The sequence below is a fragment of the Hyperoodon ampullatus genome (genome assembly GCF_949752795.1).
Source record: "Hyperoodon ampullatus genome assembly, chromosome: 18".
Classification (NCBI taxonomy): domain Eukaryota; kingdom Metazoa; phylum Chordata; class Mammalia; order Artiodactyla; family Ziphiidae; genus Hyperoodon; species Hyperoodon ampullatus.
The window spans coordinates 49297208-49320753 of NC_136931.1; the positions used below are offsets into that span (position 1 = coordinate 49297208).

Below are 23546 nucleotides of genomic sequence, written 5' to 3' on the forward strand. Positions count from 1 at the left end.
TCTGGCTTCTTTTTTTTTTTTTTAATTATTTATTTATTTAGGCTGCTCCAGGTCTTAGTTGCGCTGTGCAGGATCTTTAGCGGTGGCATGCAGGATCGTTTATTGCAGTATGCGAACTCTTAGTTGCGACATACATGTGGGATCTAGTTCCCTGACCAGGGATCGAACCCAGGCCCCCTGCACTGGAAGTGCGGAGTCTTAGCCACTGGACCACCAGGGAAGTCCCTGGCTTCTTTCATTCAACATCATGTCTTTGTGATTCTTCCATGTTATATTTAGCTGTAGCTCATTCCTTTGGTTGTTGTACAGTCTTCCATCATGTGATTAGTCCATGATTTATTGATTGATTTTCCTGTGATGGACATTTGAGTTGTTTCTAGTTTGGGGCTGCTGTGAATAATGCTGCTGCTGTTATTCTAGCCCATGACTTTCGGTGAACACTGTGGTGTGCAGTTCTGTAGGGTAGATACCCGAGAGTGGATTAATGGTCACAGTATTTAGTATGATTCTGCCAAGCCTAGTAAGTGAGTCCATTCAACCAAAGCTCTTTTTGAAGTCTATTTTTGCACCGAAAGAAGTCACCATGGATTTTTTTTTCAGGCCAGAACATTTAGACGAGCACAGAGCCCATTCTCTTTAGCTTTTCCATTCCCTGCCATGCCGTATGGTTGCAGGCCCTCTCCATGTTTTCCTCCACCTGCCTTTTCTCTTCTCTCTCCTTTGATCTCAAGAGTGCTCTCTGTGATGTGCTGTCTGTCTGACTCTCAGCCTATCTCCTCGGCACCTGCTTTACAAGAGGTGATGTAACAGCCCTGGCTGAGCCCAGCTTATAGTGGGAGAGTGTCTCCAGGCCCCCAGGACTCAGAGAAGCCTCAGAGAGGGAGACGGGCAAAGGTCCCTGGCACTGGTAGAAACGTGTGCCGCCCTCCTGGGCCTCGGGGATGGTTAGTACCAACAATAACACCAACAACCGCAAAGGAAAAGACTGCTGAAGCAAACCACAAAAACTCATGAGGCAGAAACAGGATGCATTTGATAACATACAAATAAAGATTTCTTTTAATGAGGACACCATGGAACAAATGTCAGATGACAGAGAGGAAAAACAGTATTTAAAGTGTGTAAAATCGGGACTTCCCTGGCGGTCCAGTGGTTAAGACTCCGAGCTTCCACTGCAGGGGGCACGGGTTTGAGCCCTGGTCAGGGGAACTAAGATCCTGCATGACTCGTGGTGTGGCCAAAAAAAAAAAAAAGAGAAAGTTTAAAATCAAGGAGAGATTAATATCTAGAATGGAAAAGGGACAGCTGCAAGTCAGCAAGAGAAAAAGACAGCCGCTCTGATAGAAAAATGGGCAAAGAGGATGAGGGTGAGGAGGAGACCCCAAAACTCTCTTGACAGGCACCTGAGAAGGTGCTAGAAATTATTGGTAGGAGATCAGGGAAGTGTAAATTGAAACGACAGTGAGTCATCCTATTTGTCTGGCAAAAATTAGAAGTTGGGAAAATGCCAAGTGGAGGTTGGGGCCTTGGGGACGGAGGAGCCCTTATGTACTGATAGGGGACAGCCCTTGCTGAGGACCGCTTGGCACTGCAGTCAAATTAAATATGTGCGTGGAGCTGTGACACCACGGTTAGCTCCTGGGTGTGCATACCGAGACCTTCTCCCTCAGTTCCACGTGGGGACATATACGAGGACATTCACTGCAATATTATTTTGGGGGAGGTGGGGGCAGCCTGGGTGTCACCTCTGCAGGCGGGAGGGGGAATAAACAGAAGGGGACAGTCACCAGGGAGGCCTGCAAACCCCCCATGGCCACAGACCAGGTGTCCACAGAGCAACATGGGTAGGTCCTAAAACACATAATGATGACTGACAGAAAAAGGAAACGCTATTAATATCTTATGATGTAATGCACAATGACACAGAATAATTTTCTGTTATATATACAACTCTGAGGGAAAACTTCATATTTGATATACAAGTGTGCATTATATAGTGTATGACAGATAAACATATAGTTGTGTTACATAATTATATTAGCCTAAATAGCTAATTATATAATTACACATTATATAATCTAATAATATGGTGCAAACATATGTGCCATTACAGTTGTATCAATAAATCAATATTTAACTGTGTAACACATAGCAATCTATTATACCTTAACATTTTATGTATAATTTTACTGAACTGCAAGATATTGTTTTGTTTAACTTATTAGATACCATTACATGTTAATAATTGTTTTTTTGGCCACACCGCATGGCATGTGGGAATTTAGCTCCCCAACCAGGGATCGAACCCATGCCCCCTGCAGTGGAAGCATGGAATTCTAACCACTGGAGCACCAGGGAAGTCCCAATAATAATTTTAATAGATACCTGTATCAATCAGTTACCATGTGGTAGGGGCTAATCGGTTTCCTCATGGAATCTTCTCCACAACCCCGAGAGGTGGGGACTGTCCTAAATTAGTCTAGTTGACAGATGAGGAAACTGAGGCCTAGAGGCATGAAGCTACCTGCCTGGCAGGAGGTCCAGGTGTGTGTGGCATCCTGTGTTGGGCTTCTAGTCCCCAGAGCTGCCAGTTTTAGGGAACTGCAGAGGCCCTTTGCCCCAGCTCCCCAGATCCCAAGCCTTTTCCAGCCCCCCCTCCCCCCAGGTGGCCAGGAACAGGAAGGAGCTGGTTGCCCCTCTCAGTGCTCCCTTACTTACAAAGCCCAGGGTGCTCATCTGCATAAGGGTGGCCCAGCTAGTGGCCCTCATTGGCTCAGGCAGCCCCTGGGGACACAGAGGATTAGAATTCTGGGGGGATGTAGCCTGGCCCTGGTGACGTGGCTTTTTGTTGTAACTGGGAGATTTTATGCAAATATAGAGACAGTATAGTGGAATGGTTAAGAACACTGGCTCTGGGTTCAAATCCCTGGCTCAGCCTCTGTGTGACCTTGGGCGAGTTACTTCACCTCTCTGTGCTCAGCTTTCCTCATCTGGAAAACGGGCACCATACAAGTACTGACTTCACAAGATTACTGTGAGAACTACAGTCATCCCTCAGCATCCATAGGGGTTTGGTTCCAGGACCCCCTTGGATACCAAAATCTGTGGATGCTCAAGTCCCTTATATAAAATGGTGTAGTATTTGCATTAACCTATGCACATCCTCTGGTAAAATTTACATCATCTTTAGATTACTTATAATACCTATTACAATGTAAATGCTATGGAAATAGTTGTACACACAATGTAAATGTTATGGAAATAGTTGTACACACAATGCAAATGCTATGGAAATAGTTGCGGGCCTGTGGCAAATTCAAGTTTTGCTTTTTGGAAATTTCTGGAATTAAAAAAATTTTTGTTTTTAATCTGCAGTTGGTTGAATCTGCAAATGGGAAACCCACAGATATTGGTGGGGGGGGCGGCTGTACCTCGTTTATTCAGGTTGTGTCCTTAAAACCATACGTGGCAAGGACCACACATTTTTATTTCCAACAATGTAAATAATAGCAGGATCGTTGTGAGAACTAATGAGGTACAGTGAAAAGGTCATAGCCCAGAGCCTGAAATGTGACAGGCACACAAAAGACTGTAGATAGTAGATACTATGCCTATTACTCCTGCCTCATAAGTTTTTATAATAATGATGATGATGACGAAGACCATGATGACACTAGCAACACTTACTTAACATTTTCTATGTATAGGTAGTTTTAAAAATTATTATTATTTTATTTATTTATTTTGGGCTGCGTTGGGCCTTTGTTGCTCCACGCAGGCTTCCTCTAGTTGCGGTGAGCAGGGTCTACTCTTCTTTGCGGTGCACGGGCTTCTCATTGCGGTGGCTTCTCTTGTTGCGGAGCACGGGCTCTAGAGCGCAGGCTCAGTTGTTATGGCTCATGGGCTTAGTTGCCCCGTGGCATGTGGAATCTTCCTGGACCAGGGCTCAAACCCATGTCCCCTGCATTGGCAGGTGGATTCTTAACCACTGCGCCACCAGGGAAGCCCTGTATAGGTAGTTTTTAAATACAATTTTTAAAGGTTACTTTTCATTTACAGCTATTACAAAATATTGGCTATATTCCCCGTGTTGTACAGCATGTCCTTGAGCCTATCTTACTCCCAGTAGTTTGTACCTCCCACTCCCCTTCCCCTTTATGGCTCCTTCCCCGCCCCCACTGGTAACCACTAATTTGTTCTCTATATCTGTGAATCTGCTTCTTTTCTGTTATATTCACTAGTTTGTTGTATTTTTTAGATTCCACATATAAGTGATATCATACAGTATTTGTCTTTCTCTGTCTGACTTATTTCACTCAGCATAATGCCCTCCAAGTCCATCCATGTTGCTGCAAAGGGCAAAATTTCGTTCTTTTTTAATGAGTAGTATTCCATTGTATATATATACCACATCTTCTTTATACATTCATCTGTTGATGGATATTTAGGATGCTTCCACCTCTTGGCAATTGTAAACAATGCTGCTATGAATATTTGGTGCATGTATCTATTTGAATTAGTGTTTGGGGTTTTTTTTTTTTTTTTTTCGGATACATACCCAGGAGTGGAATTGCTGGGTCGTACGGTAGTTCTATTTTTATTTTTATTTTTTTGAGACACTTCCATACTGTTTTCCATAGTGGCTGCATCTGTATTGGTACAGTTTTCAGTGCTGCAAATAATCTAATTTAATCCTTGCAGCAGCCCTATGAGGTAGGTACTATTAATATCCTCCTTACCAGTTGAGGAAACTGAGGCACAGAGAGGCGAAGTGACTTGTTCAAGGTCACACAAAGGAGTGGCAAGACAGGGATTTGGATCCAGTCTGTCTCAGAGTCCATATTTTTAATCACTGTGAATGGTGCTTTGTAAAGCCAGGAGACCTAGTGCACATCCCCTCTCTGCTGTATGACATCAAGCAGGGGCTTCCCCATTCAGAGCCTCAGTTTGCTCTCTGTGAAATAGGAGAATGATGGCACCTTCCTTATCGCGAAGGGGGAGAGAGGGTAGCTGCCTTAAAGACACTCCCCTAAGCCCCCCACCCCAAGCGCACCTTTGGCCAAGGTTTGGGGTTTGTAGGCGGGGCTCCGTCAAGGGGGCGTGGCCTTGGCCGTCCTGCTCCAATGGGGACCCGGGGGCGGGGACCTCCTCCCAGCTCTGTCCAGCACACGAGTCCTCCACGCAGTTCCATCTACGCCGCGGATGCCTCTAGCGTCCCCAGAGGTCTCCGACCCCAACTCGCCCCCAGCCCACCCGTCCAGCCTTCGGCCCCCTCCTCTTAGTCACCGACCTCAACCCCAGCACCTCTGGCCTCGGCATCATGGGTGACGGAGGAGAGGGCGAGGATGAAGTCCAGTTTCTGCGGACGGTGCGTATCTCTGTGTTGGAGCCTCTGGGACTATCTCTCTGGTCTGAGTGTCTCTCCGTCTCCGATGTCTTTGTCCTGATTGCTGGTGGTCTCTGAGACTCTGGGGTCTCTCCTCTGTCCCTTTGGGTGACTGTCACTCCGTCTTTCTCCGTTTCTGTCTCTCTTAGTCTCCCCCATCTTTCTCGTCAGAGAATTAGCAGAATCTGGGACTACAGAATGGGGAGGAGGATCCTCCCTCCTCCACCCTCTCTTCTGACACTAGCGATTTGTCCCAGAGAAGGGGGCCGCTGAGAGAGCACCCCCTCCCACCACTCTGGAAGCAGGCACTTGGGGAAGGTGGTTCTAATTCCAGAGCTTAATTTAGCTGTCCCCCTCCCCCACCCCCCACTTAGCCCTAATTCTCTTTTTGCTCCAGACTCTGACCTATTTAAATTCTTGGGAAGAGGGCTGTGGTGGGCTGAAGGACACAACTCCTTTGAACTCCCAGCCCTTGAGGGTCTCCTGAGGGTGCCCCTGTTTCTGGGTCTTCTTTCTTTCCCCACTTGATTTTGGAGAGGAGGGTCAGATATGGCTGCTAATGGTCTCTGGGTGGTGTCTCTCCCTATCTGTCTCTTTGGGTTGTCTGTGTCTCTGTCTCTTTCCACCTCTGTCTCCCTGTCTGTGTCTCTGGCTTTGTTCTTCGGCTTCAGGCCCTCTGTGTTTCTCACTGTGTCTTCAACTCTGTCTCTCTCTGCATCTCTGACCCTCGGCTGGCGGGGGGCAGGGATGGGAATTGGAACAACAGGTGTCCCTCCCAGAATAGTCTGCTTTTCTGGGGCCTGGGCAGGGGACAGGGAGAGGATGGGGGGGAGGGGCTGCCCATCTTGAAGTCCCTCCCACTTTTCCCTCCCAGTGGTTCTACCGGGTGTGGGGTTGTGAATATGGGAGGGGATATTCTCTCTTCTGGGCCAGGTCCGCTGATCCTGCACTAGCCCCTCCCCACCCCCTCCAGGCCCTGGGAAATGCTGACACAGCATTCCGGCCCCAGAATAGGACCCTGGTGAGCCGGCTCTGGTTTCCTGGGAGGGAGGAACGGGCAGCTGGGGCTGGTAGTGAAGGATAGGGACAGCTGGACATTCAGCCATGGGAGGAGGCCTAGCTTCACCCTAGACTCTTGCACTGGCTCCAGTCCCTTAGCAGACACCATGGGTTGGGCTCTCCGCTCCTCTCCAGCCCTAATAAGACCGTGGCCATGGCCTTGAGCCCCTGAGCAGCCACTCTACGTCAGCCCCATGCCCAGGGCCTCAGCCTCCTGAGGCATCTAATTATATCCTTGCTGCCCTATCTTCTGAGGTAGGGCCCTATCTTTATCTCCCTGGGAGTTTTGAGGGAAACCGAGGCCTGAGTGGGAGTCACTGACCAAGGTTAAGGCCAGGAAGTGTCATCTCTGGATGCCCCTGGGGGCCAGCCCTCCTGCTTTCATAAGAGGAAAACTGGGTTCAGACTTGCCTGGCTAGCCAGTGTTGGATTCTAGAGGCCTGGCCTTGGCATCTCTTGGCCCCAGACTGGGTCCATTTTCCTGAACTTTACTGAGGTTATGTGGTGGTTTTCTCAAACTTTTTGGATCTCATACCACTGGTAAGAAATATATTTTATATTGCAACCCAGTACATGCATATATTCACATACGTTATAAAAAGTCAACTTTATTGAGCTATAATTGACATGCAATAAATTGTACCCCTTTTAGGTGTTACAGTTGACAAGCTGTACACACCCATGTAACCACTATCATAATCAATAGAACATTTTCTTTACCCCAGAAAGTTCCCTTTGGCTCTTTGCAGTAATCACCCTGCCCTTCTGCTTTATGTTACCATAGATTCCATAAGTCACTAACTAGTGTTTCATATAAAATATATGCTCATTTGTCCTGCTTCTTTTGTACACTGTAACATTTTTGACATTAATCCATGTAGTGTGTATCAAGAATTAATTTCTTCTTGTTGCTAAGTAGTATTCCATTGTGTGAATACGCTACAATTCGTTTATCAGTTCACCTGCTGATGGACATTTGGGTTGCCTCCAATTCATGCTATTATGCTCAAATTAGGTGCATTCACACACAACTATTTTTAACTGAAACAAGTTTCATGAAATGTAAGTAGCCCTTAGAACACAAGGGGCATGCTGCTATTTTCTGTTCTTGCTCTACTTTTATTTCACTTTTTAAGCATGATGGGCATGGCCCCCAACTTCATTTCATTTCCTTTTGATGGGTGGCGACATCCAGCCCTGCCCAGGCTGGGGTTCCTCAAAGCATGGCCCATGTCAAAACCTCCTGGGGGCTGGTTAATGGTCCAGATTCCCTGCTGACCCCAGATCTACTGAATCAGGCTCTTGGTGTTGAGGGGGAGACTGGGGCAGCAAGAAGTCGCATTTTTAACCAGGCTACCCCCCTTCATTCTGATGCAGGAGAAAGTAAGAGAACCATTGGTGTAGGGATTAGGCTCCCTGTCCCTGGTTTATATATATCTTGGTTTTGCCATTTGCCTGCTTCCTAACTTTGGGCAAGTGATTTTTATTTTTCTCTCTGAGCCTCAATTTCCCAATCTGGAAAATGGGGACAAAAATATGTACCATAAGGATTCAATGGGCCCATGCAAATATCTCTCTGGGCTTGTCTCCTCCCACTTTCTCCCTTGCTCCTGATGGCAGCAGCGCCAGGCTGTCTCCCTTGCTTTTTCTGAATACCCACGGCCCCAGGCCTTTGCACAGGCAGACTCCTCTTCCGGGAACTTTCTTCCTCCAGAGATGATCGGGCCTGATTCCTTCTTGTTATTCAGACAAGGCTCAGCTCAAATGTCACCTCCTTGGAGAGGCTGTCACTTCACCCCCCTCACTGATGTCATCTCTACCCCAAACTCTTACATCACGCTGGGTTATTTTTTCCATAACACTTATCCCTGAAATTAACATTATAAATTGATTCACCTGTTCATTGCATTTCCCCCCACAAGGATGTCAGCTCCACAAGGACAGGGAATTTGTCTGCTGTATTCGCTGCTCTATATCCAGTGCCTAGATCAGTGCCTGGCACATAGCAGATGCTTAATCAGTGTCTATTAGGTGAATGTAAAGCCCTGAGCATGAGGTCTAGCAGAGAGTATGTGCTTAATAAATGCAAGCTGTATGATCCCTGTGAATACACAGCATATGCCAAGATGTCGGGGTTGGGGGTAATAGGACAGAGCAGTCCTGGGGCCTCCGGCCAACAGGATGAATCTCTCTCCCTCCTCCCAGGCTGATAGAAAGAATGAGGGCTGCCTGTGTGGGGTGAAGCCCAGGATTTGCTGGAAGGGCTGGAGTCTGTGTGACTTCAGGCAGAACGCCTAGCCTCCTTGAACCTGTTTCCTTTGCAGTAAAATGGAATAATCACTGTCTTAACTGTGGTTAAACACTGCGGTCTCCATCTGTTTTTTTTTTTCCATCAATTTTGATTGAAATCTCTATCAGTAAAAATGTTCAGCAAGCCCCCACATACATTTATATTAGTTATGAATGTAATATGGGCTATTCTACTAACATATCAAGAGGTGGTCTAATGTTCTAAAAGTGGCATATTGGGACTTCCCTGGTGGTCCAGTGTTTAAGACCCCACAGTTCCACTGCAGGGGGTGCGGGTTCGATCCCTGGTCGGGAAACTAAGACCCCACAAGGGAAACTAAGATCCCACAAGCTGCGCCGGCTGTGTGACCTCAGGCAAATCACTTCACCTCTCTAGGCATCTGTTTCCACAGGTTTACATACTAGGACTTACCACAGAAGGTTGTTTATTTTACTTAAAATTTTAATTTATACCCTCGAGATTATTTCAAACTTAGAGAAAAGTTGCAAGGTTAGCTCAGAGAACTCCCATGTGGCCTTCAGTCATTTCTCCCAAATGTTAGGATGTAGCATGTCTGCTTTATCATTCCCTCCATCTCTCCCTCCCTCTCTCTCCCTATTTTTTTCCTAAGCTGTTTGAGAGTAAGCTGTGGACATGATACCCTTAACCCCTAAATCCTTCAGTGTCTGTTTCCTAAAAAAGCAAGGGATGTCTCTCACAAAACCACAGCACAGTTATCAAAATCAGGAGATTTCGTATGGCTATGATACCATCATCTAATTCACAGTCTGTTTCACCTTTCACCACTTGTCTCTATACCATGTTTTATGGCATTTCCCCTCCATCCAGGATCCAGTCCAGACTCTGGCAGTGCATTCAGGAGTCATTAGACAGCACTCTTTAAACGATAGCTACTATGAAAATAACACACAAAAGAATAATTAGATAAGGCTGAACTTAAAAGCCATTTAACTTGAGGCGCTCATATCTTCCACCCTCCAGTGACTCACCTTGTGGACCCCCACCTGGGAGTCCTCTGCAGTCAGTTGGACTGGGGTTCAGATCCCAGCTGCTTCTCTTATCAGCCATGTGGCCTTGGACAAGCCATGTCCCCTCATTGAGCCTTAGTTTCCCCATTTTAACGTGGGGATGCCACTGGCTTGGATCTCATGGGGATGTTAGAAGCATGTACAGTGCTCAACATGGGCCCCTACTTGATAAGTGGCGAGGGTGGCTATTATTAGTCACATCTTTTTCACGAGGAGAAAGGGCTAGGTGGGTGGCCCATGGTACAGTGTCTGTGGGATGCGGGTGGGATGCGGGCGCCCACCCTGACCCTCTGCCTGTCCCCAGGACGACGAGATGGTCCTGCAGTGCAGCGCCATGGTGCTCAAGGAGCAGCTCAAGCTCTGCCTGGCCGCCGAGGGCTTCGGCAACCGCCTCTGCTTCCTGGAGCCCACCAGCAATGCCCAGGTCTGTGCAGGACGGAAGGAAGAGGGGGTCTGAGGGGCAGAGAGCCTGGGGCCCCAAGAAGAGGGGTCTGGGAGTCTGGAGAGGGGATGCTGACGGGAGGGGGAATAGGGATGGGGGCTAAGAGGGAAAGGGGGCTGGAGGTCTGAGGAGGGGAGCTGGGGTCCTGGGGGTAGAGGGAGGGGGTCTAAGGAGATAGAAAGTCTTGAGTTCAAAGAAGAGGGGATCTGAAGGGGGTGCTGATAGGAGAGAAAATGGGAGGGGGCTTACGGGGAAAAGGGGCAGGGGTCTGAGGTGGGTGGAGGTGGAGGTCTGAGGAGGGAGGGGCAGGTGTCTGAGGGGGCAGAGAGTCTTCAATCCAAAGCAAAACAGCCTGGAGGGTCAGGGGGTGCCCGCAGGGGGCTGACTGGGGAGGGGGTTGGAGGCTGAGAGGGGGAGGGAGCCTGGGGTCTGAGGCTGAGGTGAACTCAGGCTCCGAGGGAGGAGGTGACCTGGGGGGATGGGGTGGAGGCTGGGAGAGGGAGGAGATCTGGAGTTTGATGGGGGAGGAGGCCCAGGGCCTGAGGTGGGCAGAGAGTCTTGGGTCCAAGGGGGAGGGTGTCTAAGTGCTTGAGGTGCCTGGGTGGCAGCCTGAGGCAGGAGGTGGGAGGTGGGGCCTTGCCCCTGGGACTTTGAAGCAGTGTTCACAGGTGTCTGAAGGACAGGGCAGGAGCTGGGACTGTCTGCTCGTGACAGCGGGAGCTGGGGCTTCCTTTGGGGTTGGAGAGATTTGCGTTTTCTGCCGGGAGGGCAAGGAGGGGGCTCCTGGAGTCGGATGGGTGGAATGCGTCTGACAGGGGCTGAGGCTTCCTATGGGATTAGGTGTGCTGTGGAAACTTCTGTGAGGTTCGGGTGGGGTACAGGGGTGTGAGGGAGGAGGCAGAGCAGAGGTGTCTTCTGGGATGTTGGTGCGAATTCAGGGTGTTTGAAGCGGGAGGCAGAGGGCAGGGCTTCTTGGAGGGTTGGGGTCGGGTCTGGGTCTCTAAGGGGTGTAGGTATTTAGACTAGGGGCAGGGCATGCACCAGCACTCTGGAGCCTTCAGGTCCCCCATTCACATCTCCCCACCCCCCAGAATGTGCCCCCCGATCTGGCCATCTGTTGCTTCGTCCTGGAGCAGTCCCTGTCCGTCCGAGCCCTGCAGGAGATGCTGGCCAACACCTTGGAGGCCGGCGTGGAGGTGAGGCTCCCACCCAGGTGGGATGGGTGGCAGGGACGGGTGGGAGGACCTGGGGGTCATTTACCATCTGTTCTTCTTCCTCTCTCTGCCCCGCCCCCCACAGGCCCTCAATTTGGATAAGTGGGTAGGTCTGGCCTTGGGTGTCATCTGTCCTTGCCACCTCTCCTGACCCCAAGTGGGCCTCTTGGGTCCACACCCTGCACACAGGGGCTGGGGGGTCTTCCCCACCCCAGTTGTCAGGGTCTGTGGAACCCAGAACAGGCCAGGCAGGAAGGAAGGGGGTGGGGGCTTTTGAGCCCCTGTTCTCCCACCTGCTCCTTTCTCCTCTTTTCCATCCTTTCCTCCGACCCTCCTAGCTCTTCTCCGCATGGGACCTCTCCCCTCATCACCTCCCTCCATCCCAAGTGTGAGCCCCCTCCGGTCCAGGAGTGGGTCCACCATGTGATCACGTGGCCCCATCACATGGCCCCCTCAGAGCATGGGCATGTGAGAGCTGGGATGGGGAGCATGACGCCATCGAGTGCTGGGTGTACCCACCCGCTCCCAAGAGGCACAGAGTCTCCTTGGGCCCGGGGGTGTGTGGCAGCACAGGGCAGGCCCCTGAGGGTGATGTCCCAATGTTTCACAACGGGTAGGACAGTACCGGTGCACAGCTGTGTTATGACAGGTGAGAGCAGAGGGGGCTAAAGTCCGTGGAACACAAGACACGGGGGCTTCCCTGAGTGACCCCAGGTATCTGAACCTCTGGAAGAGGGGTTCAGCCCCCTGAATGACTTTGGGGCCTGGTTAACAGGTTGAAGGACAGAGTGGGCTCTGGGGAACAGAAAACACCCCATCCACAGGCTTCTCAGAGACACAGACCTTGCTTCCCCTGGAAGCAGGGAAACTGAGGCAGAGACTCTGTTGTGGGTCTGAGCCGAGGCTTCTTCGCATCCAGGCCTGAGCATGGTGTCTTCTGGGAAGTGTATTCCCACCTGAGATAGGCCAGGTGTTTCAGGGGGATCTATTCTCACTCTGTGTCCTCCCCTGCCCCCTGCAGTCGTCCCAGGGTGGGGGACACAGGACACTCCTGTATGGCCATGCCATCCTGCTCCGGCACTCGCACAGCGGCATGGTAAGTGCATCCGGGAGGGGCCGGGGCCGGGGGCAGGGGCCAGGGAGTGCAACGCCTGCCAGGTGGCTGACTCCCCCCTACAACCCTAGTACCTGAGCTGCCTCACCACCTCCCGCTCCATGACTGACAAGCTGGCCTTCGACGTGGGACTGCAGGAGGATGCAATAGGTGCAGGGGCTGGAGGGAGGGGCTATGATGGGGACGCCGCAGGCAGGGAGTTGGGATGCAGAAGGTCTGCAGAACCCCGGGAGCGGGCATGGGGATGTTCCAGGGGCAAAGATGGGGGGCTTTGGGGCTGAGAGTCTGGGGGTGTGGATGAACACATTCTGGACAGAGAGACGCGGGCAAGCAGGCAGAGAGTCTGAGGACAGGAACGGGGGACTGTGAGGCAGAGAGTTGGGGGCAGTTAAGAGGAGAGCTTGGGACGGAGGGCTTGGGAGGCTCCATGGCTGGGAATGCCCTGGGGAAGAGCGTTCTGGGCAGCCCTCACCCCGCCCCCACCCATAGGAGAGGCCTGTTGGTGGACCACACACCCGGCCTCCAAGCAGAGGTCGGAAGGAGAGAAGGTCCGAGTTGGGGATGACCTCATCCTCGTCAGCGTCTCCTCTGAGCGCTACCTGGTGAGTAGCACCTTCCTCACCACAGCTCCTACTGCCCCCGGGGCTGCGGGCACACGGGATCCACCCCATCTCCTCCTCATTGGTTTGCCTGGTCTCTGGCCCCAACGTCCTGACTCCCAATTTCCAGTTTCCATCCAGTTTCTGGTTTCTGGCGCCCCATTTCCTGACTTGATCTCGGTTTCTTTTTTTTTGCGGTACGCGGGCCTCTCACTGCTGTGGCCTCTCCCGTTGCGGAGCACAGGCTCTGGACGCGCAGGCTCAGCGGCCATGGCCCACGGGCCCAGCCGCTCCGCGGCATGTGGGATCTTCCCCGACCGGGGCACGAACCCGTCCCCTGCATCGGCAGGCGGACTCTCAACCACTGCGCCACCAGGGAAGCCCGATCTCGGTTTCTTGATCTGTGACCTCTAATTTTTGGTCTCCTGTCTGCCGGTTTCCTGGCTTCCACCCTTGGTTTCTGACTCACTCTGGAACTATTGCTCACCCCCCATTATCTCTGACCACCACATCCTGGTTGCCCACAGCACCTGTCGACGGCCAGTGGGGAGCTCCAGGTTGACGCCTCCTTCATGCAGACACTGTGGAACATGAACCCCATCTGCTCCGGCTGCGAAGAGGGTGAGGACCCCAGACCTCTGACCCCTAACCTAAGACCCCCCAAAACAGACCTTCAGCATTGCCCCTCAGACCCCAAACCAAGATCTCCAAATTATGACCCTCACACTTAGATCTCCAACTGACCACCAGTCTGGAACCCTAGAGCTCAGACCTTGAAACGTAAAACTCAGTATCAGACTCCTAATTCAGACCCCAAGGCTCACATGCCAAACTCAGGTCCTGGAGGTCAGACCCCTAAACTCAGACCCAAAGCTTAGAACATCGAATTTGTAGCTTATCCCTCAGACCCCAAGCCTCAGATGACAAGCACATGTGACCTCAGCCCCCCAAATTCAAACTCAGATCCCCAAACTAAGAACCCTAATTCAGACCCCAAACCTCAGCCAATCAACTTCACACCTCCAACTTTAACCTCAAACCTCCAAAATCATCTCCCAGCTTGCAGACCCCCATGCTGAGACCCTAAAGCATGAACCCAAAACTTTGAACCCAATTCTCACACCCCAAACCTCAGAGCCCTAAGCCAGACCCAAGCTGAGATGCAAGCCACAGATCTCGAAACTCAGGCCTTAATCTCAGACCCCGAAACTCAGACCCACCAACTTCTAACTGCTACAAAGCTCACATCTCCCCAGACTCAGACCCCAGAGCTAAGCCTTCCAAACCTCAGACCTCAAACCTCAGATACCAGCCTCAGACCTCCAAAATAACACTCAAAATTCAGACCCTGACTTCAGACCCAACCATCATACCTCTAAACCCAGACCCCCATATCAAGCCCTGGAACTCAAACCTCAGAATCAGGGAACATTAGACCCAAATCTCTAATGACATTCTCTGAAGCCAACCTCGAAAATCCAAACTGAGACCTTTAAACCCCAGACCCACAAACCTCCCAACCTCAGCCCTGCACACCCAGACCCTCAACATTAGATCCCCAACCTCAGACCCCAAATCTCATGCCCCTACTTCAGGCCTCAATCTGAGCCCAAATCTCAGACTACCACTTTGTACCCTGAAACTCAGATCTCCATCTGCAGACCCCCAAACCCAGCCCCCAGCTTCCCACAGGGCAGAAGCAGGGCCTGCAAACTCCACTATGGCTCCCAGGCCTTTCTGGGGCTCCAGCTTCCCAATGACCACTTTCCTTTGCTCCTGTCCAGGCTATGTGACCGGGGGCCACGTCCTCCGCCTCTTTCATGGACACATGGATGAATGTCTGACCATTTCCCCTGCTGACAGTGACGACCAGCGCAGGTCTGGGCTTGGGGACAAGAGGGTCTGGTGTCTTTGGGCCAGAAGGGGGATGGCAAAGGTTGGCTAGGGGGGCCTGGAACCCTAGGATTAGGGATCAGATTCTGCGGGGCTGGAGCCTGAACTCTTGGCCTCACTCTCTTCCATGTACCCAGACTTGTCTACTATGAAGGGGGATCTGTGTGCACCCACGCCCGCTCCCTCTGGAGACTGGAGCCCCTGAGAATCAGGTAGGGGTCAGGGGCAGAGGAGGCAGGCTGGGGGAGGGGCTAGGGGTTCCTGGGGGCCCTGGGAGGAGAAGAGTGTCTTGAAGGAAGAACTGAGGAAGAGACTGGAGGGTTTTGAGGGAAAATCTGGGGAGCCTAAGAGAGCGATAAAGGTCCCCAGGGTCCTAGAATGCTGGAGGAAAAAGAGGTCTCGGGGGTAGTGGAGGTTCCTGAGGGAGAGATCAGGGTCTCGAGTGAAATTGTGGGGAAAGGAGGGGAGAAAATGACAGATCTGGGAAAACTGGAGACACCGAAATCATCTGGGCAGCCCTGAGGAAGTGGTGAGGGCCTGAGAGAAGATTGGGGTTCTTAAAGGAAGGCTGGGGGTCCTAAGAAGGATTTGAGGGCTCCAAGGAAGATTTGGGCACCCTGGGACAGGGCTGAGGGCTTGAGGAGGTTTCAACCAAGACTATGGTGTCCATGGGAGAACTGGGGGGGCCTCTGACCTCTCCCTCGTCCTCACCCTCTGCAGCTGGAGTGGGAGCCACCTGCGCTGGGGCCAGCCACTCCGCATCCGGCATGTCACCACCGGGCGGTACTTGGCACTCCTTGAGGACCAGGGCCTAGTGGTAGTTGACGCCAGCAAGGCCCACACCAAGGCCACTTCCTTCTGCTTCCGAGTCTCCAAGGTCGGTGGGGTCAGGATACCCTCCCTCAGCTGGAGCCCCAAATCCCGCCCCGGCCCCCCACCACTCTGCAGTCTCTTGGGGGGCTCCCCCATTAAATGCACAAGCAGAGGAGGCTGACCTCTGTCCCCTGCCCCTGTAGGAGAAGCTGGATACAGCCCCCAAGCGGGATGTGGAGGGCATGGGCCCCCCTGAAATCAAATATGGGGAGTCACTGTGCTTTGTGCAGCACGTGGCCTCAGGTCTGTGGCTCACCTATGCTGCCCCGGACCCCAAGGCCCTGCGGCTCGGCGTGCTCAAGAAGAAGGTGGGCACCTGGCAGAGGGAAGGGGTGGGGTACAGGCTGGGGCAGGAAGGGGACTGGGGGTGATGATGCTTGAGCCTTTAGGAGTCTGAGGTTGGGATTGAGAGAAAGACAAAGACTGAGAGAGACACTGAGATTGAGAGAGACAGGAAAAAAGAAAGAATACATATATGAAGAGAGAGAAGTATAGACAGACATGGGGACAGACAAATAGAGAAAGATAGAGACAGAGAGACAGAAATAAGAAAGACAGAGGTGGAGAGAAAAAGATGAATAATAACAGACTGAGAATAACATTCAACCAATTATTGAGTACCCCAGTTGTTGTGGATGTCTGTGTGGACAAATAGCTGAGCTATACAGACCTGTTCCCTGCCTTCCCTGTGCTCAGACACTGTGACTAAACCCTCTCTAATGAAGTTCACAGTTTTACAACCAAACAGTGAGAAAGCTACTTTTGACAGAGGGAACAGCACGTGCAAAGGCCCTGAAGTTGGGATGAGGTTGGTCTGTTGCAGTCACTGAAAGGAGATCTAGTTTGGCCTGAGGAGAGTGAGCGAGGGGTGAGTCGTGGGAGATGAGGACAGAGAGGGGACGGGAAGGGATCAGGTAGAGCCTTGTGGGCCACTGGGGAGGGTCCTGGCTTTTACTCTGGATGAGATGGAGCCACAAGATAGTCTCGAGCAGGCCAGGGCACGGTGGGAGGGGTGACCTGATTCAGGTTCACAGGGCTCCTGAGCTGCTTATGGGAACAGACTACGGGGGTGGGCAGAGCTGGAGAAGGAAGACCAGGGCAGGGCTGCACTGGCACAGGTGGAGGATGACAGTGGACAGCACCAGGGTGGGGACTGTGGAGCGGGGAAAGGGGGCAGAGTCTGGTTGGATTCTGAGGGCAGAGCCAACAGGATTTTCTGACAGATTGGAGATCAGGGTGAGGGAGAGGGACTGAGGATGAGACCATGATTTTTGTCCGTTTTTGCCCTGAGCAGCTGGAAGGAGGGAAGTGCCATTAACTGAGTCAGGGACAGCCAAGTATCAGCTCAGGAGGACGGGCCCCAATGCCTAGAACAGAGCCACTCAATAGACTTGCTGAGTGAATCAGTGAGAAGACTAGGGCGGCACCTGTTTGTGAAAAATGAGGCTGAAGTTGGATACAAGAGCAGAGGATGTAGAGACGGGCCTGGGCCAGAGAGGGCAATGTGGGAGTCGTCAGCAGGTGGATGGTATTTACAGCTGCTGGACTGGATGGGGTCCTGGGGAGGTCAGCTCAGGGGAAAGCCGGCAGCCATAATGGTCTCACCTCCCAGAAAGGTGTTCAGGCGTTCTGTCTGGGACATGTTAAGTTTGGGGTGCCATTAGAGCTTTCTGGTGGGGGGATGTTAAGTCAGTAGTAGATACAAATGGACAGGGTCTGGCCTGGAGAAAGACAAGATAGAGACAGAGAGGGAGAGACAGGGAGAATCAAAGAGGGACAGAGAAAGAGAGAAAGAAAGACAGAGAATAGATAGCTAGTGGGAAGCAGCCGCATAGCACAGGGAGATCAGCTCGGTGCTTTGTGACCACCTAGAGGGGTGAGATAGGGAGGGTGGGAGGGAGGGAGACGCAAGAGGGAAGAGATATGGGAGCATATGTATATGTATAACTGATTCACTTTGTTATAAAGCAGAAACTAACACACCATTGTAAAGCAATTATACTCCAATAAAGATGTTTAAAAAAAAAAGGAAAGACAGAGGTAGAGAGAGAGATGGACATAGAGACAGAGAAGGAGAGAAAGAGCATGGGATAGGCATGAGAGAGACAGAGATAGAGAGACAAAGACAGACAGAAACACAGAGGATAGAGACAGAGAGTGAGAGGAGAGACCTAGAGGGGGGAAAAAGAGAGAGGGGTTGAGAATGAAAGACACAGGGACAGATGAAGAGGGACTGGGGGCGGAGCTGGCAGAGAGATTCCGTAGAGGATGGGGGCAATTTGGGGGCTAGAGTCTGGGTGGAGGTCTGGGGAGCATGGCCCTGGCTGGCTGAGCCCCCTCCTGACGTCTCTCTCCCACCACTGTCAGGCCATTCTGCACCAGGAAGGCCACATGGACGACGCGCTGTCACTGACCCGCTGTCAGCAGGAGGAGTCCCAGGCCGCCCGCATGATCTATAGCACTGGCGGCCTCTACAACCACTTCATCAAGTGAGCCACCCGGCCCGCTCTGCCCCGGGGGCCAGGCCACACCTTGACCCCACGCTCCTGGTGTTCATGCGCCTGACCATTTAATCTCTACCTCTGACATTCACACCTCTTACATACACAAACTCCTGACCTCTACATACTTGACCCCTAATCTGACCTCGACAGCTATGACTTTGACTTCACACCCCTGACACTCTCGACCCTGGATCTCCCTAAGCCCTGACCTCTGCTTTCATGACCTGTCCCTACACAGGCGTGGGTCCCAGGCCCAGCTCTGCCCTTGGCCACTGGGTCACCTCGGGCCAATCAATGCCCTTCTCTCTCTGCGTCTCACTCTCTCTCTCTGTTAAATAGGTGTGACTGTGGGAGTCTGGCAGGGACCGGGGGTGGGTGGGGGCGGGACCCTCACAGTGTTCCCGGACCCTCACTGATAAGTGCACGGTCTCCGCAGGGGCCTGGACAGCTTCAGCGGAAAGCCGAGGGGCTCGGGGTCTCCGGCTGGCACAGCACTGCCTCTCGAGGGCATCATCCTGAGCCTGCAGGACCTCATCGGCTACTTCGAGCCACCCTCCGAGGAGCTGCAGCATGAGGAGAAGCAGGGCAAGCTGCGCAGCCTGCGCAACCGCCAGAGCCTCTTCCAGGAGGAGGTGAGGCCGCGGCCCGGGAGGGCGGGGTCTGTGGGCGCGGGGGCGGGGCCTTCCGAGGGGCGGAGCCTGCCGGACCCGGGGAAGCAGTGGTCTGAGAGGGGGCGGGGCAGGTGGAGGGGCAGGAAGAAGTTCTTGGCCTGGGTGAACAGGGCGGGGAGGCGGGTCGTAGGGGGCACGCGAGGGGGCGGAGCCGTGAAGCGGGTCCGGAGTGAGTTGGTGGGCGAGGCTTTGGTGAGGGGCGGGGCCTGTGAGAGCAAGGTGGAACCGGAGCCTGAAGGCGGGAGCAGGACTTGTTCCCTCTCCTGGGAGGACGGGGCGGGGTGAGGGTAAGCTCTGGGCCAAGGCAAGCCAGTGGAGGCAAGGCCTGGGAAGAAGTCCGAGGCTGAGCTACTAGACTCAGGGGGCGGTGTCTGTAGCGGTAGGGCCTAAGGCATGGGAGGATAGAACCAGAGTGGGGCATGGTGGGGGGCAGGGCCAGAGAGGTGGGCTTTTGGGTGGGAGGATAGTGTAGGGCGCGGCCTCAGCTTGGGTCAGAGGCTGGGGTTCTGTGTGTTATGAGAGGAGACGTGGTGGGCTCTGCTCAGCACGGAGTCTGAGTGTGAGGGGCCGAGAGGGGTGGAAAACTGGGGCTGCACAAAGGTCCCGGGTCTGATGTCTCCTCAGGGTGATTGGGGAGCATGTTCATTTAAAGTCTTCCAAGTTGGCCCCGCTCCTCTCCAGGGGCTCCCATTGTGATGGGGGTGGCAGACCTAGAAATGATGATAGTAACAGCAACAAAACTTACTAATGGAGTGGGATTAGTATACGCAAAGTGTTTAGAACAGTAACGGCACATAGTGGATGCTATATAAGTGTCAGTGGTTATTGTTACTTTGAATTTAGCCCTTACTGTGTGTTATATACCTGACATCCTCCCCATAACCCCATGGGGGATTGTAATTCCCATATTACAGGTGGGTCACTGAAGCGCAGAGAGATTAAATAACAGCCATTGCTGAACAAATATACCCGGGGGGATATAGCTGTCAAGAAAACAGACAAAAATCCCTGTCCTTATGGAATTGACGTGGGGTGGGAGGATAAATGAGCAATAAAATAGGAGGATTATGTGGTATATTAGATGATGATAAGGAGAAAAACAAAGTAGGGCAGGGACTTCTCTGGTAGTCCAGTGGTTAAGAATCCGCCTTCCAAAGCAGGGGACGCGGGTTCGATCCCTGGTGGGGGAACTGAGATCCCACATGCCGCGGGGCAACTAAGCCTGTGCGCTCTAGAGCTCACGTGGCGTAACTACTGAGCCTGTGCGCTCTGGAGCCCGCACGCCACAACTAAAGAGAAGCCCACATGCCACAACGAAAGATCCTGTGTGCTACAACAAAGATCCTGCAACTAGGTCCCGCAACTAAGACCCTACGCAGCCAAATAAATAAATAAATACTTTTTTAAAAAAGCAGGGCAGCGGTAGGGAGTGCTGGGGTTGTTGCAGTTTAAAATACAGTAGTCAGGGAGGGTCACCTGAATGAAGAGAGGCAGCCATATGTACACCTGAGGGAGGGACAGAGGGGAGATAGAGCAAGTACACGGACCATGAAGTGGGAGTGTGCCTGGCAGCTTCCAGAATAGCAAGGAGCCCGGGATGACTGGAACTGGGTGAGCTAGGGGAAGAGTGGGAGGCGACGAGCACAGAGAGGTGACAGAGGCCAGGCCATGGTGAGGACTTGCCGTTTGGGAGCCACAGAAGGGTTAGGTCTTTGAAAGTCACAACGAGTTAGGGGCAGAGCCACTGTGTGTGACTCCAACTGGTTCTTTACCACGATGCACTGCATCTCTTACTATGGGCCCAGGATATAGATACAACAATTATCATAGCAGCCCAGTTGTCCACCACCACTGGAATAAATCCACAAATGTGGCATGTCTGTATGATGGCTATGGATACTACTCAGCAATGAAAATGAACAAATGACAACCCCATGAAACAATGCTCTTAATCTTAAAGTGTAATATTGAGAGAATTCCCTGGTGGTCAAGTGGTTGGGACTCAGCACTTTCACTGCCAAGGTCTCGGTTCGATCCCTAGTCGGGGAACTGAGATCCTGCAAGCTGCTCAGTTCGGCCAAATAAATAAACAGAAAAAAAAATTTTTTTTAGGTAATGTTGAGCAAAAGAATCCATGTGCAAAAGAATACTTACTGTACATCTCAAGTTCAAAAACAGGCAAAATTTTACTAGACTGTTTATGAATGCATGCATAGGTAGTAAAAATAGAAAAACAAGGAAAGAATTTCCATAAAAGTCAGGATAACGGTTATCCCTAGCAGAGAGGGTTGTGTAACAGGAGGGGCATCGAGGTGACTTCTGGGAGGCTAGCAATGCTCTCTTTCTTGACCTGGGTCATGGTTACACAAGTGTTCTTTCATATTTATTTGTTAAACCATATACATTTGATCTTTATTATTTTCAGATTCTGTATTTGCAAATATGCCTACTTGCTAAAATTTATTTGTAACCTCCAAATCGATGCTTGCAGAATATTTGTAGTCATTTGTGGACATGTGCAGAGAGGGAAAAAATTTAAGTCATTTGATGCTGTGTTTCCAGTTGAGGTTGAACAAGGAGACGATCTGCCTTGTTATTTCAACTCTCACCTGTAAGCAAGTGTCCTTTTCGTGGTGTATTTAGTACCACGCTTTTCACATTTTTGTGCTTTTTGTTAATTTCACTGATTAAAATGGCCTCTAAGCACAGTGGCGAAGTGCTGTCTAGTGTTCCTAAGTGAAAGAAGGCTGTGAAGTGCCTTACTGAGAAAATATGTGCTAAAGAAAAGCTTCACTGAAGTATGAGTTACAGTGCTGTTGGTTGTGAGTTTAATGTTAATGAATCAACAACATCTATTAAATTAGTGTCTTTAAACAGAAACGCACATAAAACGAGAGTGTGTATTGATTGATTGATGAAAATGTTGTGCTCAGAGACTCAGAGAAACCCCCTGTGTTTCCCCTGGGAGCCTTGGTTCTCAGGATTCACTCAGTGCTCACGGCGACTTTACAGAACCTAACTACTACGAAAAGCAAGAATATACTATATATATATATATATATTTTGCGGTACGCGGGCCTCTCACTGCTGTGGCCTCTCCCATTGCGGAGCACGGGCTCCGGACGCGCAGGCTTAGCAGCCATGGCTCACGGGCCCAGCCGCTCTGCAGCATGTGGGATCCTCCTGGACAGGGGCACAAACCCATGTCCCCTGCATCGGCAGGCGGACTCCCAACCACTGCGCCACCAGGGAAGCCCTAGACTGTATATGTTTTATGTGCTTTTCTGTATGTCTGTTATACTTCAAAATAAAAGAAGACAAAAGGTTAAAATGTTTTTAAAAAAAAAAGAGACAGAAGGCAAAAATCTCTCTGATGGTTGGTGTGGAGAGTGACCTGGGCCAATGGGACCAGGAGTAGGGTCCTTGGAGGTGGAAAAGAAGGAAAGAAAATACTGGAAGGAGAAACACAGATTCAGTCCTGATGTTAATAGGGGTGTATTATGTTGGGGACAGAGGCAGAGTGGGACAAGGCCAGGTCTGGAGAGCCGAGGAGGAGAGGAGGGAGTTGGGAGTGAGGGTGCACACAGATGGCTCTGGTTTTGATCTGGGGACACCCCTTCACTAGTTGTTGAAGGAATATGAATTAACAAGTCCAAGAAAGGCAAGGAAGGGAGGGCCTGGGATTCCTGTGATGAAACCCCCTGTTTTCTCTACCCCAGGGGATGCTCTCCCTGGTCCTGAACTGCATCGACCGCCTAAATGTTTACACCACCGCTGCCCACTTTGCCGAATTTGCCGGGGAGGAAGCAGCCGAGTCCTGGAAAGAGATTGTGAACCTGCTCTATGAAATCCTGGGTGAGGAGCCCCAGACTTGACTCCGCCTAGAGCACCCGGGGTTCCCACTCCTACTGGGTCTGACCCCTCTCTCCACCCTCAGCCTCTCTGATCCGTGGCAATCGTGCCAACTGTGCCCTCTTCTCCAACAACCTGGATTGGCTGGTCAGCAAGCTGGATCGGCTGGAGGCCTCCTCAGGTAGGAGAACCCAGGTGGAGGGGATGGGGACTTGCGGGGACGGGAGGGCTGCAGCCACTTCACCTCTCACTCTGATCCCTGTGCAGGGATCCTGGAGGTGCTGTACTGTGTCCTGATTGAGAGTCCCGAGGTCCTGAACATCATCCAGGAGAACCACATCAAGTCCATCATCTCCCTCCTGGACAAGCATGGGAGGAACCACAAGGTTGGCCTCTCATCCCTGACCTCTTATCCCCTGAATTCTGAACCCTGACCTTTCCCCATGGCCCTCGAATTGCCCCCATTTCCCCATCTTATCTCTTACCTGGACTCCTCTACCACAAGCTTCCATCTCAACACAAAGGTCTCAAACTCATGGTTCTTAAATGGGTTCTGGGCCACAGATGTGCTTCATTAGCTCTTGGAAGTATTTTTTCAAT

General features: G+C 51.6%; 1 protein-coding gene across 3 annotated transcripts in view; it reads left to right on the plus strand.

The window, feature by feature from the left end:
- Positions 1–5320: 5320 nt before the first annotated feature.
- Positions 5321–23546, plus strand: part of RYR1 (ryanodine receptor 1) — a gene marked incomplete at its 5' end in the record, with an annotated part of 117246 nt that continues 99020 nt past the window's right edge. For all 3 annotated transcript variants that reach the window (XM_079723525.1, XM_079723527.1, XM_079723526.1), the window contains 16 exons: positions 5321–5368; positions 10089–10208; positions 11318–11422; positions 12462–12536; positions 12626–12704; positions 13044–13156; positions 13681–13774; positions 14938–15031; positions 15184–15258; positions 15767–15923; positions 16063–16227; positions 18287–18408; positions 18860–19055; positions 22814–22949; positions 23032–23127; positions 23214–23332. In XM_079723525.1, the coding sequence (XP_079579651.1) occupies positions 5321–5368; positions 10089–10208; positions 11318–11422; positions 12462–12536; positions 12626–12704; positions 13044–13156; positions 13681–13774; positions 14938–15031; positions 15184–15258; positions 15767–15923; positions 16063–16227; positions 18287–18408; positions 18860–19055; positions 22814–22949; positions 23032–23127; positions 23214–23332 (1794 nt within the window). The remainder of the gene's footprint in view (positions 5369–10088; positions 10209–11317; positions 11423–12461; positions 12537–12625; positions 12705–13043; positions 13157–13680; positions 13775–14937; positions 15032–15183; positions 15259–15766; positions 15924–16062; positions 16228–18286; positions 18409–18859; positions 19056–22813; positions 22950–23031; positions 23128–23213; positions 23333–23546) is intronic.